The 16869-nt window shown below is 42.0% G+C and overlaps 1 protein-coding gene across 19 annotated transcripts in view; it reads right to left on the reverse strand.

The window, feature by feature from the left end:
* LOC138675459 (protocadherin gamma-B2-like) overlaps nucleotides 1–16869 on the reverse strand; it is a 502075-nt gene that overhangs the window by 205980 nt on the left and 279226 nt on the right. The window contains exon 1 of one of the 19 annotated variants that reach the window (XM_069763734.1): nucleotides 13652–16254. The exons of the other annotated variants lie outside the window; for them this stretch is intronic. Coding sequence (XP_069619835.1) covers nucleotides 13652–15637 — 1986 coding nt within the window. The 5' untranslated portion in view covers nucleotides 15638–16254. Of the gene's footprint in view, nucleotides 1–13651; nucleotides 16255–16869 lie in introns of those variants that run through there. 19 annotated transcript variants of the gene reach the window in all.

The following is a 16869-nucleotide window of genomic DNA, read 5'->3' on the forward strand; positions in this document are numbered from 1 at the left end:
GCTGCCAACCAATCTCCAATCTTTATAGGCTATCCATTCATAGCAACCAGGACTTCAGCAACAGATCATTGCATCTCAACTTCACTGCACCAACTCCCTCACTAAGCATGTGGCTTAAGGTACCTTCACACTAAACGACGCTGCAGCGATCCAGACAACGATCCGGATTGCTGCAGCGTCGCTGTTTGGTCGCTGGAGAGCTGTCACACAGACCGCTCTCCAGCGACCAACGATGCCGGTAACCAGGGTAAACATCGGGTTACTAAGCGCAGGGCCGCACTTAGTAACACGATGTTTACCCTGGTTACCATCCTAAAAGTAAAAAAAACAAACGCTACATACTTACCTACCGCTGTCTGTCCCCGGCGCTGTGCTTCTCTGCTCTGGCTGTGAGCGCCGGGCAGCCGGAAAGCAGAGCGGTGACGTCACCGCTCTGCTTTCCGGCCGCTGTGATCACAGCCAGAGCAGAGAAGCAGAGCGCCGGGGACAGACAGCGGTAGGTAAGTATGTAGCGTTTGTTTTTTTTACTTTTAGGATGGTAACCAGAGTAAACATCAGGTTACTAAGCGCGGCCCTGCGCTTAGTAACCCGATGTTTACCCTGGTTACCAGTGAAGACATCGCTGAATCGGTGTCACACACGCCGATTCAGCAATGTCAGCGGGAGAGCCAGCGACCAAAGAAAGGTCTGGCCTTCTAGCCCCGACCAACGACATCACAGCAGGATTCTGATCGCTGCTGCGTGTCAAACTAAACGATATCGCTAGCGAGGACACTGCAACGTCACGGATCGCTAGCGATATCGTTTAGTGTGAAGGTACCTTTATTCTACCTCTCCTGGGACCAGCCCCCTGGACTGGCAGAAGTGTTCACACCCTCCCCTTTAAACATTTGCTACATGTGGCTCAAAGGATAAAGAATGTTTCAGAAGCCCAGTCTCCAGCCTGTCTGCAGGGTTGTGTACTAGGGATGCCCCCTGAAGAGGAACAAAGACACATATGCCCACACCAGATGAAGGACAGAATGGCTAATGTAGGCCTTGTGTATACATTAGATCCAGCCTACAAGTCTTGATCTGCTAAAGGTACCTTCACATTAAGCGACGCTGCAGCGATACCGACAACGATCCGGATCGCTGCAGCGTCGCTGTTTGGTCGCTGGAGAGCTGTCACACAGACTGCTCTCCAGCGACCAACGATGCCGGTAACCAGGGTAAACATCGGGTAACTAAGCGCAGGGCCGCGCTTAGTAACCCGATGTTTACCCTGGTTACCATCCTAAAAGTTAAAAAAAACAAACACTACATACTTACCGACAGCCGTCTGTCCTCCAGCGCTGTGCTCTGCTCTCCTCCTGTACTGGCTGTGAGCACAGCGGCCGGAAAGCAGAGTGGTGACGTCACCGCTCTGCTTTCCGACTGACCGACGCTCACAGCCAGTACAGGAGGAGTGCAGAGCACAGCGCTGGAGGACAGACGGCTGTAGGTAAGTATGTAGTGTTTGTTTTTTTTTACTTTTAGGATGGTAACCAGGGTAAACATCGGGTTACTAAGCGCGGCCCTGCGCTTAGTTACCCGATGTTTACCCTGGTTACCAGTGAAGACATCGCTGGATCGGTGTCACACACGCCGATCCAGCGATGTCAGCAGGAGTCCAGCAACGAAATAAAGTTCTGGACTTTATTCAGCGACCAACGATCTCCCAGCAGGGGCCTGATCGTTGGTCGCTGTCACACATAACGATTTCATTAACGATATCGTTGCTACGTCACAAAAAGCAACGATATCGTTAACAATATCGTTATGTGTGAAGGTACCTTTACTGTCACTGAATGGAAGCATTGATTTGTGAGGCTGAACACTTTCCAGGAGACATTTGTGCACTTTAAACTGAAGAGCAAGCAAATCTCTAATAAAACACCACAAAAAAAATTGAAGTATTCGTGCTCCATGTTGAGAAAAGTCCATACCCCTTAGAGCCATGGATTCCGCTTTAAGTTCATTGGTCCAATAGTCTTTAGTCTGTGGCCAGCTCCTCACACTTGCATTGTAGATCATTCTTATACTCAAACTTTCTCATCAGTAAATTTTTTGCTTAAGTAATGCAGTACACAATGTCCTGTCTTTTCATTGTGACAAAATTTAACATCCTACAAGTGTTATTTAATAAATCTATTTTAATATTACATGATATACATATATTAGATGGAGGCCCGATGCTATCTCATCAGGAGGGCAGTAATGTCATGATGGGGCAGGCTTTGCAGTGTTGAGAATCTCTCCCCCATGTGCTCACCCACCTATCCACTCTCTTTCCCCCATGTGCTGACTTCTCCCGTCTGTGCTCTCTTCTTTGACCTGTCGACCCCAATTGCTATCCCCGTTGTCTGCTGTCTTTTTCCTTCCTGTGCTGTGTTGTCCCCTTATGTGCTGTCCCGTTTGAGCTGTCTCCCCTCTGTGCTCTATCTCTCTCACCCCTGTACGCTTTCTTTCTCCCCATCTGCTGTTTTATCCTTCTCATGTCATCTCTTCTTTGACCTGTGTACACCATGCGCTCTTGTACACAGTCAGACACAGACAATTTTTAAAATGAACTTTCATTCGTAGGAAAACCCCTTTAATGTGACTGGCTTCCTCTGCCTGTAGACATGTCGCGCATCTGCTGCCGGGATCAGGCGAATGATTCACTGCTCTTGTGCGGAATTCGCGCAGGCGCAGTAAATCAGACCACTGCCATCTATGCAGATAGTGGCGGTCACATTAAAACTGCACATGCGCTCCTCCTGTACAAAGATATACATAGTAACATAGTAACATAGTAAGGCCGAAAAAAGACATTTGTCCATCCAGTTCAGCCTATATTCCATCATAATAAATACCCAGATCTACGTCCTTCTACAGAACCTAATAATTGTATGATACAATATTGTTCTGCTCCAGGAAGACATCCAGGCCTCTCTTGAACCCCTCGACTGAGTTCGCCATCACCACCTCCTCAGGCAAGCAATTCCAGATTCTCACTGCCCTAACAGTAAAGAATCCTCTTCTATGTTGGTGGAAAAACTTCTCTCCTCCAGACGCAAAGAATGCCCCCTTGTGCCCGTCACCTTCCTTGGTATAAACAGATCCTCAGCGAGATATTTGTATTGTCCCCTTATATACTTATACATGGTTATTAGATCGCCCCTCAGTCGTCTTTTTTCTAGACTAAATAATCCTAATTTCGCTAATCTATCTGGGTATTGTAGTTCTCCCATCCCCTTTATTAATTTTGTTGCCCTCCTTTGTACTCTCTCTAGTTCCATTATATCCTTCCTGAGCACCGGTGCCCAAAACTGGACACAGTACTCCATGTGCGGTCTAACTAGGGATTTGTACAGAGGCAGTATAATGCTCTCATCATGTGTATCCAGACCTCTTTTAATGCACCCCATGATCCTGTTTGCCTTGGCAGCTGCTGCCTGGCACTGGCTGCTCCAGGTAAGTTTATCATTAACTAGGATCCCCAAGTCCTTCTCCCTGTCAGATTTACCCAGTGGTTTCCCGTTCAGTGTGTAATGGTGATATTGATTCCCTCTTCCCATGTGTATAACCTTACATTTATCATTGTTAAACCTCATCTGCCACCTTTCAGCCCAAGTTTCCAACTTATCCAGATCCATCTGTAGCAGAATACTATCTTCTCTTGTATTAACTGCTTTACATAGTTTTGTATCATCTGCAAATATCGATATTTTACTGTGTAAACCTTCTACCAGATCATTAATGAATATGTTGAAGAGAACAGGTCCCAATACTGACCCCTGCGGTACCCCACTGGTCACAGCGACCCAGTTAGAGACTATACCATTTATAACCACCCTCTGCTTTCTATCACTAAGCCAGTTACTAACCCATTTACACACATTTTCCCCCAGACCAAGCATTCTCATTTTGTGTACCAACCTCTTGTGCGGCACGGTATCAAACGCTTTGGAAAAATCGAGATATACCACGTCCAATGACTCACCGTGGTCCAGTCTATAGCTTACCTCTTCATAAAAACTGATTAGATTGGTTTGACAGGAGCGATTTCTCATAAACCCATGCTGATATGGAGTTAAACAGTTATTCTCATTGAGATAATCCAGAATAACATCCCTCCGAAACCCTTCAAATATTTTACCAACAATAGAGGTTAGACTTACTGGCCTATAATTTCCAGGTTCACTTTTAGAGCCCTTTTTGAATATTGGCACCACAAGATGGTGGCGGTCAGTGAATCATTTGGCTGATCCCAGTGATGGGATGTTCACGACGGTGTTCCGCTGGTGGTAGCACGCAAGAGGCTGCGTACAGGGTATACAGTGTGTGCGTGTGTGGTGCGTACGGTGTATACAGTGTGTGTGGTGTATACGGCATATACAGTGTGTTTGTGTGTCTGTGTGGTGCATATGGTGTATACAGTGTGTGTGTGTGGTGCGACGGTGTTTCGCTGGTGGTACCGCGCAAGAGTCTGTTACCACCAGCAGTTTCCATACTGAGACACCCATCACTTGGGTGTCCCAATATGGCGGTCGGTGAACTTCTGCCACTTAGAATTCTGGGATCCGGACACATCTGGATGGAACAGGATGTGAAGACATTACAAGGTAAGTATATATTAAGATTTTGCATATAAAAAATTCTTATGCATATTGGTTAACTGTAAGCACGCATATCATTTTAAAAGGATAGGGTAACTTAATGATCAAATGGGATCCAACTGCTGGGACTCCTGGAATCCTAAGATCAGGGGTCTGCATCCCAGAATCTGGCCTGTCTTTAGAGATTTAGAGATGCATTGTAGAGATATGGATGTTTGACCTCTGCTCCATTAATTGTGTAAGGATCTGAGAAAATCGAGTCACCTTTCAATTGCTCTTTGATATATACTCTCAATATAATCTAATACTAACTTATTTAATGAGTTTTAATGAAAAAATGTAACGATCAGGAGCAGACTCGGACAGAAGAGGGACGCTGTGCAAGTTCAATATATGGGCCCTTTGCAGTCTAATAATTCATCATAATGCACAATTTGGAGCTAAATGTGGGACCCCTTACTTTTTGGGCCCCTGTTCGGCTGGACATGCTGCATGAATAGTATGTCCTTCCCTGTAAGGATGCAAACTAGGGTTGAGCGACTTTTACTTTTATAGGATCGGGTCGGGTTTCACGAAACCTGAGTTTTTCAAAAGTCGGGTCGAGTGAAATCGGCCGATCCTATAAAAAAGTCGGGGTCGGCCAAAACTCAAAACCCAATGCAGGGCATTGGGTTTCCAATGGTTCCCAGGGTCTGAAGGAGAGGAAACTCTCCTTCAGGCCCTGCGATCCATATTTAAGTGTAAAATAAAGAATTAAAATAAAAAATATCGCTATACTCACCCTCGGACGCGCCCTGGTACTAACCGGGAACCTTCCTTCCTTCGAATCAGCGCTTGCAGGACCTTGCGGTGACGTCGCGGTGACGTCGCGGTGACGTCGCGGCTTGTGATTGGTCGCGCGACCGCCCATGTGACCGCTCGCGCGACCAATCACAAGCCGTGACGTCACCGCGACATCACCGCAAGGTCCTGCAAGCGCTGATTCGAAGAAAGGAAGGCTGCCAGAAAGAAGCAGGGCGCGTCCGAGGGTGAGTATATACCTAATAGGAATAGTCCTAATAGTCCTAATAGGAATATACTCACCCTCGGACGCACCCTGCTTCTTTCCGGCAGCCTTCCTTCCTAAGAATCAGCGCTTGCAGGACCTTGCGGTGACGTCGCGGTGACGTCGCGGCTTGTGATTGGTCGCGCGAACGGTCACATGGGTGGTCACGCGACCAATCACAAGCAGCGACGTCACCGCAACGTCACCGCAAGGTCCTGCAAGCGCTGATTCGAAGGAAGGAAGGTTCCCGGTTAGTACCAGGGCGCATCAGAGGGTGAGTATAGCGATATTTTTTATTTTAATTCTTTATTTTACACTTAAATATGGATTCCGATACCGATTTCCGATATTGCAAACATATCGGAACTCGGGATCGGAATTCCGACACCAGATTCAGAAGATCGCCGACTTCATGGCCGACCCCACACAGGGGTCGGATCGGGTTTCATGAAACCCGACTTTGCCAAAAGTCGGCGACTTCTGAATCTGGCCGACCCGTTTCGCTCAACCCTAATGCAAACTAAAACCACTCATATCTAGAGAAAAATTTAATTTTTAGGCTGTCCCTTTCTCAGGACATAACACAACTTACAAATGACACCTTCTGGAGAGTTATAAGAGGAGTCTAGAGCCAGAATTCCCTGTATCCTGTGTACATCTGGCCAGATATCTGTACATTGTTAGTGTCTGACCCAACACTTATAAAATAGGTGAACCTGTTAGTAAAACAGACTTGTTAAAACATTTTCAGCTTTAATTTGCACTAACAGACTTACAGTACTTGTGAATATAAGGGCACCCATGTCAGAGCCAAGTGATAAGTTGCATATGAAGAACTAAAGTTGAGAAATTTGGTGCATCACATAATCCCTCACAGGCAGTTAGCAGCTCTGAAAAACTCATGAGATGTAACCTATCACTCTTGTTATTAAGAAGTGAATCAAAATGATATTTTGAGCTTCCAACTAGCACACAATTTCACAGAGCTAGAATAATTTTATTTTCTCTCCCCCTGTTTGATACATTGGGATTTCTTTTCGGGTGCAATTACACTGCGTAATGGTTTAGGTCCTCATTTTAACACCAGTGTCTTCTTAATAATACATCATGGCAATTCAGATGTCTTAAAACAGTAAATCCTCTTTAATTTCTGTGCTAAAATAGTTTTCATTGAAACTACAATTTGGTACATGTAAGACTATATTATAAAACATATATTGTACAAACAGTTAAAACTATATGTTTATAAAATACAAAAACTTACTTTATATACCTCTTTAAAAATAAAAAGTTATAAAATAATGAGAAAACATACTGTATATATAAAATATAATACCTGTCCTATGATAGTTTCACTCTCACTTCTCATCTCTGAGACATTGGCATCGATTAGACTGTCCACAGGAACATTGTGTTGGGGTTCTAAGAAAGCAAATTCCCGCTCACTTGGATCCAGACTTACACAAACATCGTAGGAATATGGCAGAGGTAATGTTCCAGGGTTGAATTGGGAAATAAATCTTGGATCTAGCTGTGGATACAGACTTGTACTCAAGGACCCAAATGAAGATTTAGACTCTTTATATTTGGAGACAACTGCAATAATCACAGTCAACATGAAGAAAAAGGAAATCAGTGCCAAAGCGATAACCAAGTAGAATTGTAGGTTGGACTGAGATTCTTCTTTGTTAAATGGACTGTTCAGCTCAGGAAGAACCTGATGAAAATGATCAGCAATCACCATGGTTAGAGTGACTGAAGATGAGCGGGAGGAAATACCATTATCTTTTACTAGAACCAAAATTCCGTGTTTCATGATGTCCTTTTCGTGAAATCCACGTGATGTCCTGATCTCTCCTGTGTGCTGGTCAATGGTGAAGAGTGATGGTTCTGAAGATTGTAGAAAGTAAGACAACCAGGAATTGTGTCCAGAGTCAGCATCCATGGCCACCACTTTACAAACTAAAGAGCCTTGTTCAGACGTCCAGGGAACCATCTCAAATGTTGAGCTAGCAGCCTCTGGTGATGGGTACAGAATGACTGGAGAATTATCATTTTGGTCTACTATACATATTCTTAGCATTGTACTGCTGTTCAGAGATGGAGATCCATTGTCTCTGGCAATAATTTGGATATTAAATTCTCTATGCTCCTCAAAATCAAAAGACTGTTGAGCATAAATGACGCCTGTTACCGGATTCATAGAGATGTAGGAAGACAAAGGTTCATCTTTAGTTCTAGACATTAGAGAATAGGATATTTTAGCATTATCTTCACTGTCCAGATCCCTTGCTTGAATACTAAATATTGAAGCTCCTAGTATGTTATTTTCTGAAATGAATGTAGTGTACGTCAACTTCTCAAAAACTGGAGCATTGTCATTAATATCTGATATATCAAGTCTAAAAACTTTCATTGATGTCAGATCTGGAGAACCTTTATCAGATGCTTGTACTGTGATGTTGTACGATGATATTTTTTCTCTATCTAGATTATTTTTGGTAACAATTTTGTAAAAGTTACTTGCTGATGATGTTAGCTTAAATGGCAAATCCCCTGTTATTAAACATTGAACTTCACCATTTTCTCCTGAGTCTCGATCGTGAACTTTAATTAGTGCAATCACAGTTCCAATTGAAGAATCTTCAGGAATCTTAGTCAGCACAGACATTATGGATATTTCAGGAGCATTATCGTTTTCATCTGTAATTTCTATTAGAACCTTGGCTTTGGCAGGAAGTCCCCCTCCATCTTCTGCATGCACCAAAATTTCAAAGAATTTTGTTACTTCATAATCTAAATATCCTTTTGTTTTAATTTCTCCACTTCTATGATTGATGGAAAAAGCATCAAGAACATGACTTGCTGTGGTACTAATAGAGTAAGTGATCTGTGCATTGACTCCTTCATCTTCATCACTTGCGCTGACCTGCAGAATTGTAGAATTCACCGGTATATTTTCTCTGACGCTTACTTTATATACATCCTGTGTAAATACAGGAGAATTATCATTGATATCATTAATGATAATATTAATTAGGGCAGTGCCTGTCTGTACAGGATTTCCTCCATCAGAAGCTGTGAGGATGAGTTTATGCTTGTTCTGTGTCTCTCGGTCTAGAGGTTTCTCTAGTATCAGCTCTGGAAATACACTGCCATCAGTGCTGACCTTCTCCCCAAGAGCAAAATACTGGTTCTCACTGAGGCTGTAGCTGATCAGGGAATTAGCACCGACATCCAGATCTTCTGCATTATGCAAAAGAAATCTTCTTCCTGGGGAGGTAGATTCACTCATTTCTATTCTACTCATTTCATGAATAAATGTAGGAGAATTGTCATTTATATCCTTAATATTAATCTTTACGCTGAAGACATTTAGTGGATTTTCCACCACAGCATCAAATGTAAGGACACAATCAGCTGCAGCTCTGCACAATGTCTCCCTGTCTATCCTATCAGCAATGTACAGGTTTCCATTATCTGAATTTATATTGAAATATTTTTCAGATTCATCAGACACAATGTGTAATTTCCTTCTGGAGAGATCCTTAACATTTATCTCAAGATCCTTTGCTAGATTTCCCACAATAGAACCTTTTCTTAATTCTTCATTAATGGAATAATGAATCTGACCAGAGACTGAATGACACAGCCAGGAAAATAAGAAGGGAAATATTACTTGCCATCTGAGTCCTTGCACTGATTGTCCTTCCTGCAGCTGTAATCCAGCCATCCTTCTTCTCACCAGAAATATAATGGTAAAAATCCTTCTTATATTTATAATCCAGCAGAAAATAATCCGTCTTCTTTCTGAGTCCTGTACCCGGCACATCCCAGTGTGAAATGCTGTGTATTTCTTCTTGCAGTTGAACACTGTCTGCATCATGGAGGCGATTCTGGATCTGCAGAATATTTTCTTTATTGGTGAAGAGCGGCGCTCTGAGGCCAATATGGGGAACTGCAGCATCAGTCACTTAGGTTTATTGCTAACAGATCCTACTCTATTTTTAAATAATAAAAAAGTGAAACGAGATTATAATTTTTCCATGTAAAATGCTATAAAATATATTTTTGTAATTTTTTTGAGTTTGTAAGTTTAAATTTAGCCAAGTATTGCAGCTCATGTAAATAAATAGAATAAAGTTATTAACTATAAGAATCTCTCCTCTACAGTAAGACACATAAAACCAATCATTAAAGTATTACATATTTCATTGATACAGAACAATTACACCACAAGGGCAATAGAGTAAAAATAGGCAAAAGAATCTCCTTGTTTATACAGGACTATGCTAAGATATTTTAGCGTGCTTAGGGCAGAACTGGATAATTCAGAGATAATATTGAATCTGCTGAAACTTAAATTTGGCAGATTTGATTGGGAAACGTATTTCGCATAAAATGTATTCAATGCGATTCAAATATGTCCTACTATTCCCTGAGGACTTCCCATGTCCCATAGCACAATTAACCTAGGTCGACCCCATTATTTGCCACCAAAACACTTAAAAGATCTGAGGGATAAGAGAATAATTCCCCTAATGGGCACACATGCAACAAGTGATATCGGTAAACTATGGCTAAAATACAGGGAGGGGACTCTCCTTTAGCTCATCAGCACTCAGCAGTCGCAAACCTGGTGATTGACATGGCAATAAATGGCCCTAGGTTTGTTAGCTATGAAGACCAGTTAGAAGTTTAGCAACATTTAGATGGAAAAAATTTTTTTTCATTGCATTTATTCCCCTATGCATTAACTCCTGTAAAGCACCTGAAGGGTTAGCAAACATTCCATCGGAGTGCTGTTTTTAAAATGGTATTACTTTAGGGTGGTTTCCAGTATAGGGTTCCTTTGAAGTCACTTCAAACCTTAATAGTTTTATATATAGCTACACATGTGATATTTTTGTTCATATTTTCTAAAATCACATACAATCTAATAAAACTAATAAAGTGTTGGAAGCATTGTATGCAAATTAACCCACAGTGTCTGAAGTTGAAAAACTAACTCAAGAGTCTAAAATCACTATCCTGATATATGGTATGTCTAGTACGGCTTTAGGCAAACTGTCACCTTGAGAAACACAATTTATCTGCGGGTATAGGGGTAATCTGCAGGTAAACAGGATTTATATCATGTACAGTATAGCTGATTTACTAGAGCAGCGGCTACAGGGAGAAAATAAAGTTGTATTCTCCTGGCAGCCGCTCACTTCCAGGCACTAGGGCTGAGCATGGAGCTGTTAGTGTATGTGCACACGTATAATGGTCCACTGCGGATTTGATAAATCTACAGGGCAAAAACGCTGCGTTTTTGCTGCAGATTTATCGCAGATTTAGGATTTCACTGCGGATTTACAACTGCGGTTTTCTATAGGAGCAGCTGTAAAACCGCTGAGGAATCCGCAGAAAGAAGTGACATGCTGCGGAATGTAAACCGCTGCTTTTCCGCACTTTTTTTCTGCAGCATGTGCACAGCGTTTTTTGCTTCCCATAGGTTTACATTGTAATGTAAACTTATGGGAAACTGCTGCCGACCTGCCGCTGCGGAAATGCTGCGGGTCCGCAGCGTTTTCCGCATCGTGTGCACATACCCCAACACTCATCACTCACTGTGCAGTGTATATAATCCCCAAGACTTTGTCTGGCAACCTGCTCTGGAATATGCATGTGTGTTTGTGTGTACAGAGCAGACTGTCAATCAAAATCCTTTGAATTGAGTACAGCACGATCACTATATAATGAGCTGTTACCGTAACCGCTTCATGCATCAATAGCAAACAAATGGCTGCAGGGAGGACATAATATTTTTTTCCCTGTAACCTAACTTTAAGTAAATTAACTATACAGGGTTTACATGCTATTTACATGAAGATTACACCTATATCTAAAGGTGAATAGCATTTCTGGACATGTTCCCTTTAGGAGGAGGTAAAAAACATTTTTTCAAGACTTTATTTGATTCCCTCCCAAGAATTTACTAGTTCCACTTGAAAGTTAAAGTCACACTTTTCAGCCAAGTTTCCCGCCATGTTTGTCAGTTTTCATCAATGTCACCATCATCTTTTGACCACAAATAGAGTTATAGTTTCAAGAAAAGTATGAAACTATTTTTGACAACTACAACTCCCAGCATCATCTGACAAATAATCAGAGCATTCTACAACAATGGCACCACACTTTAACAGTGACATAAGAATAAGATGCAGTGCGAGCGCATAGATGGCATGAAACCCAAAGCAGAAAGCTACCATAATTAAAATCTTTAGAAACCAGAGACAGAAAATAAGTCTGATCTCAGGCCCCAATTCACGCATGCTCCAATTCAAGTTACCAAATTTACATTTTAGATAACCACCCAAAATTTTATTTAGACCCCATACAAGGAAATACAATTTATCCAGTTACCAGAGCTGACAAATAAGTGGCCCCAGACCAGACAACACCCAGTGGCGTAACTACCGCGGTCGCAGGGGTCGCCAGTGCGACCGGGCCCAGCAGGTCAGGGGCCCGGGCCCGGCAGGTCAGAGGCACCCAACACCATGTTGCAGTGCAGGAGATTCCTCCTGCACGGCAACAGTCCGAGGCGTATCTAGGGGGAGGGGGCAGCCGGAGCACGTGAGAGACAGGAAGCAGCTCGAGACTGTCAGCTTCTGCTCTGCAGCCCCGGGATAGAAGGTGAGAGGGAGGGGGGGGTTGGGGGGCAGAGCGGGGGGGGAGGTACGGGACGGAGCCGCTTTAGTCAGGAGGAGCTGCAGCCGATTTACATCAGCCACCCCTGTACCAGAGAGGAGATTGTGAGTTGTGTATATGAGCTGGTATTGTGTGTGTGTGTGTGTGTGTATGTGCGTGTGCGTGTGCGTGTCAGGGACTTGTGTCCCTTGTCCCCGTGTGCCAGTCTCCTTTGACCATTTGTCCCTGTGTGTCCCCATGTGCCTGTCTCCTTTGTCCCCTTGTGCTTGTATCAGTCTCCCTTTCCCACTTGTCCCTGTGTCCCCTTGTGCTTGTATCCCTTGCCCACTTGTCCCCATGTGCCCCTTGTGTCAGGCTCCCTTTCCCACTTGTCCCTGTGTCCCCTTGTGCTTGTATCCCTTGCCCACTTGTCCCCATGTGCCCCTTGTGTCAGGCTCCCTTGCCCACTAGTCCCCTTGTGTCAGTCTCCCTTGTCCCCTTCTGTCAGTCTCCCTTGCCCACTAGTCCCCTTGTAACCTTCTCCCCTGCCTCCTAGCCCCCATGTGTCCCCTTGTGCCTGTCTTCCTTGCTCCCTAGCCCCCCTATGTTACCCTTGTGCCTGTCTCCCCTAGCCCCCTTGTGCCCTCTCCCCTGCCCCCTCGTCACCATTTGCTCGTGTATTTCTCACTGCCCCTGTATGGAGGGGCTGCATTATACTATTAGGGGGGCTGCGTTGTATTCTATGGGGGTTACATTAAGTTGTATGGCAGGGATGCAGGGGGGGGGCCCATTTGGAAGTTCGCACCGGGGCCCCTAACTTTATAGTTACGCCACTGACAACACCCCTATATTTACCATTGCCAGGTCATTTAATATCTTTACTTCCTGATGCCATTATACTAAAGCTCCAGATTGAGAACGTTCTTTAAGCCACACAATCACTCTTATGCATTTAACACCAATGGCACAATAACTGCCTTAGCAATCATTCTCTCTGCTACCTTCTGACTTAAGGGTCGTTACACACAAACAGTGGATAGATGTATATGGTTCTGTTTGCAAAATTAATGATATACTATATTTTTACAAATCTCACAAAGAAATAATCAATGACAAAAAAATTAAACAGTTTATAACATCGTGCCAACATGAACACCATTTTTTTCATATCTTACCTATTTCTCTATAATGGTTCATCCAATTAATGGCGAACTAAGTTTCTGTATGAAATTCAAAGCAGTAAAAAACAAGAATGCACTGCCCTCATTATATTCTTTTAAATGTTAAACCTCTAAGTAAATAAAAAACCTACCTGTGAAATGAGATTTGCAGCAGGTGCAGAGTTCCTTAAAGTTTCATTCAAAATGTCAGTATCATCAGCATCTATTAGACTGTCCACAGGAACATTGTTCTGGGGTTTACGGAAAGCAAATTCCTGCTCACTTGGATCCAAAGTGACACAAACATCATAGGAATATGGCAGAGGTAATGTCCCAGGGTTAAATTGGGAAATAAATCTGGGATCAATCTGTGGATACAGACTTGTACTCAAGGACCCAAATGACGATGACTTAGACTCTTTATATTTGGAGACAACTGCAATAATCACAGTCAACATGAAGAAAAAGGAAATCAGTGCCAAGGCGATCACCAAGTAGAATTGTAGGTTGGACTGAGATTCTTCTTTGTTAGACTGACTACTCAGCTCAGGAAGAACCTGATGAAAATGATCAGCAATCACCATGGTTAGAGTGACTGAAGATGAGCGGGAGGGAATCCCATTGTCTTTTACTAGAACCACAATTCCATGTTTCATGATGTCCTTTTCGTGAAATCCACGTGATGTCCTGATCTCTCCTGTGTGCTGGTCAATGGTGAAGAGTGATGGTTCTGAAGATTGTAAAAAGTAAAACAACCAGGCATTGTGTCCAGAGTCAGCGTCCACTGCCACCACCTTAGATACTAAAGAGCCTTGTTCAGAGGTCCAAGGAACCATCTCAAATGTTGAGCTATCAACCTCTGGTGATGGGTACAGAATGACTGGAGAATTATCATTCTGGTCTACTATACATATTCTTAGTGTTGTACTGCTGTTCAGAGATGGAAATCCATTGTCTGTGGCAATAATTTGGATATTAAATTCTCTATTCTTCTCAAAATCATACAACTTCTGAGCATAAACGACCCCAGTTACTGGATTCATGGAGATGTATGAAGACAGGGGATCTTCTTCATCCCTTCTAGTTATTATAGAATATGTAATTTTAGCATTGTCTTCACTGTCCAGATCTCTTGCTTGAATACTAAATATTGAAGCTCCTGGTGAATTATTTTCAGTTACATATACAGTGTAACCAAATTTATCAAACACTGGAGCATTGTCATTGACATCTGATACATCAAGCCTAACAACATTTCTAGAAGTCATTTCTGGAGATCCTTTATCTGATGCTTGTATTGTGATGTTGTAGGATGATATTTTTTCTCTATCTAGACTACCTTTTGTAACAACTTTAAAAAAATTACTTGCTGATGATATTAGTTCAAAAGGCAAATCACCTAATATTTTACATTGAACTTCACCATTTTCTCCCGAGTCACGGTCATGAACTTTGATTAATGCCACCACAGAACCAGGGGGAGAATCCTCCAGAATAAGATCTGATGATGAAGTTATGGATATCTCAGGAGCATTGTCATTTTCATCTAGGATTTCTAATAAAACCTTAGCATGAGCAGCGAGGCCTCCTCCATCTTTGGCTTGCACAGAAATGTCATAATATTTACTGATTTCATAATCTAAAATTCCTCGTATTGTTATTTCTCCATTAGTATTGTTTATAAAAAACATTTGAAGAACATTATTTGCTGTGGTTCTTATAGAGTAAGTGATCTGTGCATTGACTCCTTCATCTTCATCACTTGCACTGACCTGCAGAATTGTAGAATTCACCGGAATATTTTCTCTGACACTTACTTTATATACATCCTGTGTAAATACTGGAGAATTATCATTGAAGTCAGTGATGATGATATTAATTAGGGCAGTGCCTGTCTGTACAGGATTTCCTCCATCAGAAGCTGTGAGGATGAGTTCATGCTTGTTCTGTGTCTCTCGGTCTAGAGGTTTCTCTAGTATCAGCTCTGGAAATACACTGCCATCAGTGCTGACCTTCTCTCCAAGAGCAAAATACTGGTTCTCACTGAGGCTGTAGCTGATCAGGGAATTAGCACCGACATCCAGATCTTCTGCATTTTGTAGTACATATTTTGCTCCTGGGGAGCTGTGCTCACTCATATCTAATATCCATGTGCTATGAAGAAATGTAGGAGGATTGTCATTTATATCCTAAATATTAATCTTTATACTGAAGACATTTAGTGGATTTTCCACCAGAGCATCAAATGTAAGGACACAATCAGCTGCAGCTCTGCACAATGTCTCCCTGTCTATCCTATCAGCAATGTACAGGTTTCCATTATCCAGGTTTATATTAAAATATTTCTCAGATAGATCAGACACAATTCTTAATTTCCTTCTGGAGAGATCCTTAACATTTAATTCAAGATCCTTTGCTAGATTTCCCACAATAGAACCTTTTCTTAATTCTTCATTAATGGAATAATGAATCTGACCAGAGACTGAATGACACAGCCAGGAAAATAAGAAGGGAAATATTACTTGCCATCTGAGTCCTTGCACTGATTGTCCTTCCTGCAGTTGTAATCCGGCCATCCTTCTTCTCACCAGAAATATAATGGTAAAAATCCTTCTTATATTTATAATCCTGCAGAAAATAATCCGTCTTCTTTCTGAGTCCTGTACCCGGCACATCCCAGTGTGAAATGCTGTGTATTTCTTCTTGCAGTTGAACACTGTCTGCATCATGGAGGCGATTCTGGATTTGCAGAATATTTTCTTTATTGGTGAACAGCGGCGCTCTGAGGCCAATATGGGGAACTGCAGCGTCAGTGGCTTAATAATTTTCCAAGAAATAGCAGACATTTTCCTAGTAAACCAATGCAGCATAGTTGTGTATCAAGACGATTGTAAAGAAATATGATTAATGCACTTCACTGTAAACATTATTATTTTGAACCTTGGTAAATATGTTAGAAATTTGTATTATAATTTTTAAAATAAATGGCTGGATTAAAAAGAATCAACCCGAACCTAATTGTAGTGATGTTTTATTACTGTATATTTATAGTAAGTACAGTGTTAGGAGATACATTTTTCTAAATAGAATTACTGTATTATTTTACAATGTCCATTTTTCTTGTGAAGATTGAGAAATGATTATTTTTTTCTCCCAAAAATTTATGACATTATCAAAAAATGTGATGACTTAAATTAAACATTCCAAGTGTTCTCTATATTGAATACAGACCCTAACAACATGGTTTACTGTTATCTTTTAATACCAAATATTTAGTAGGATTTCTCCATCAATCAAAAATACCTTTATCTGTAAGAACACATATAATATCTGGCCATCATCACAACACAATGGACAAACCTGTACTGTT

Source organism: Ranitomeya imitator, chromosome 4 (assembly GCF_032444005.1).
Source record: "Ranitomeya imitator isolate aRanImi1 chromosome 4, aRanImi1.pri, whole genome shotgun sequence".
Taxonomy (NCBI): Eukaryota; Metazoa; Chordata; class Amphibia; order Anura; family Dendrobatidae; genus Ranitomeya; species Ranitomeya imitator.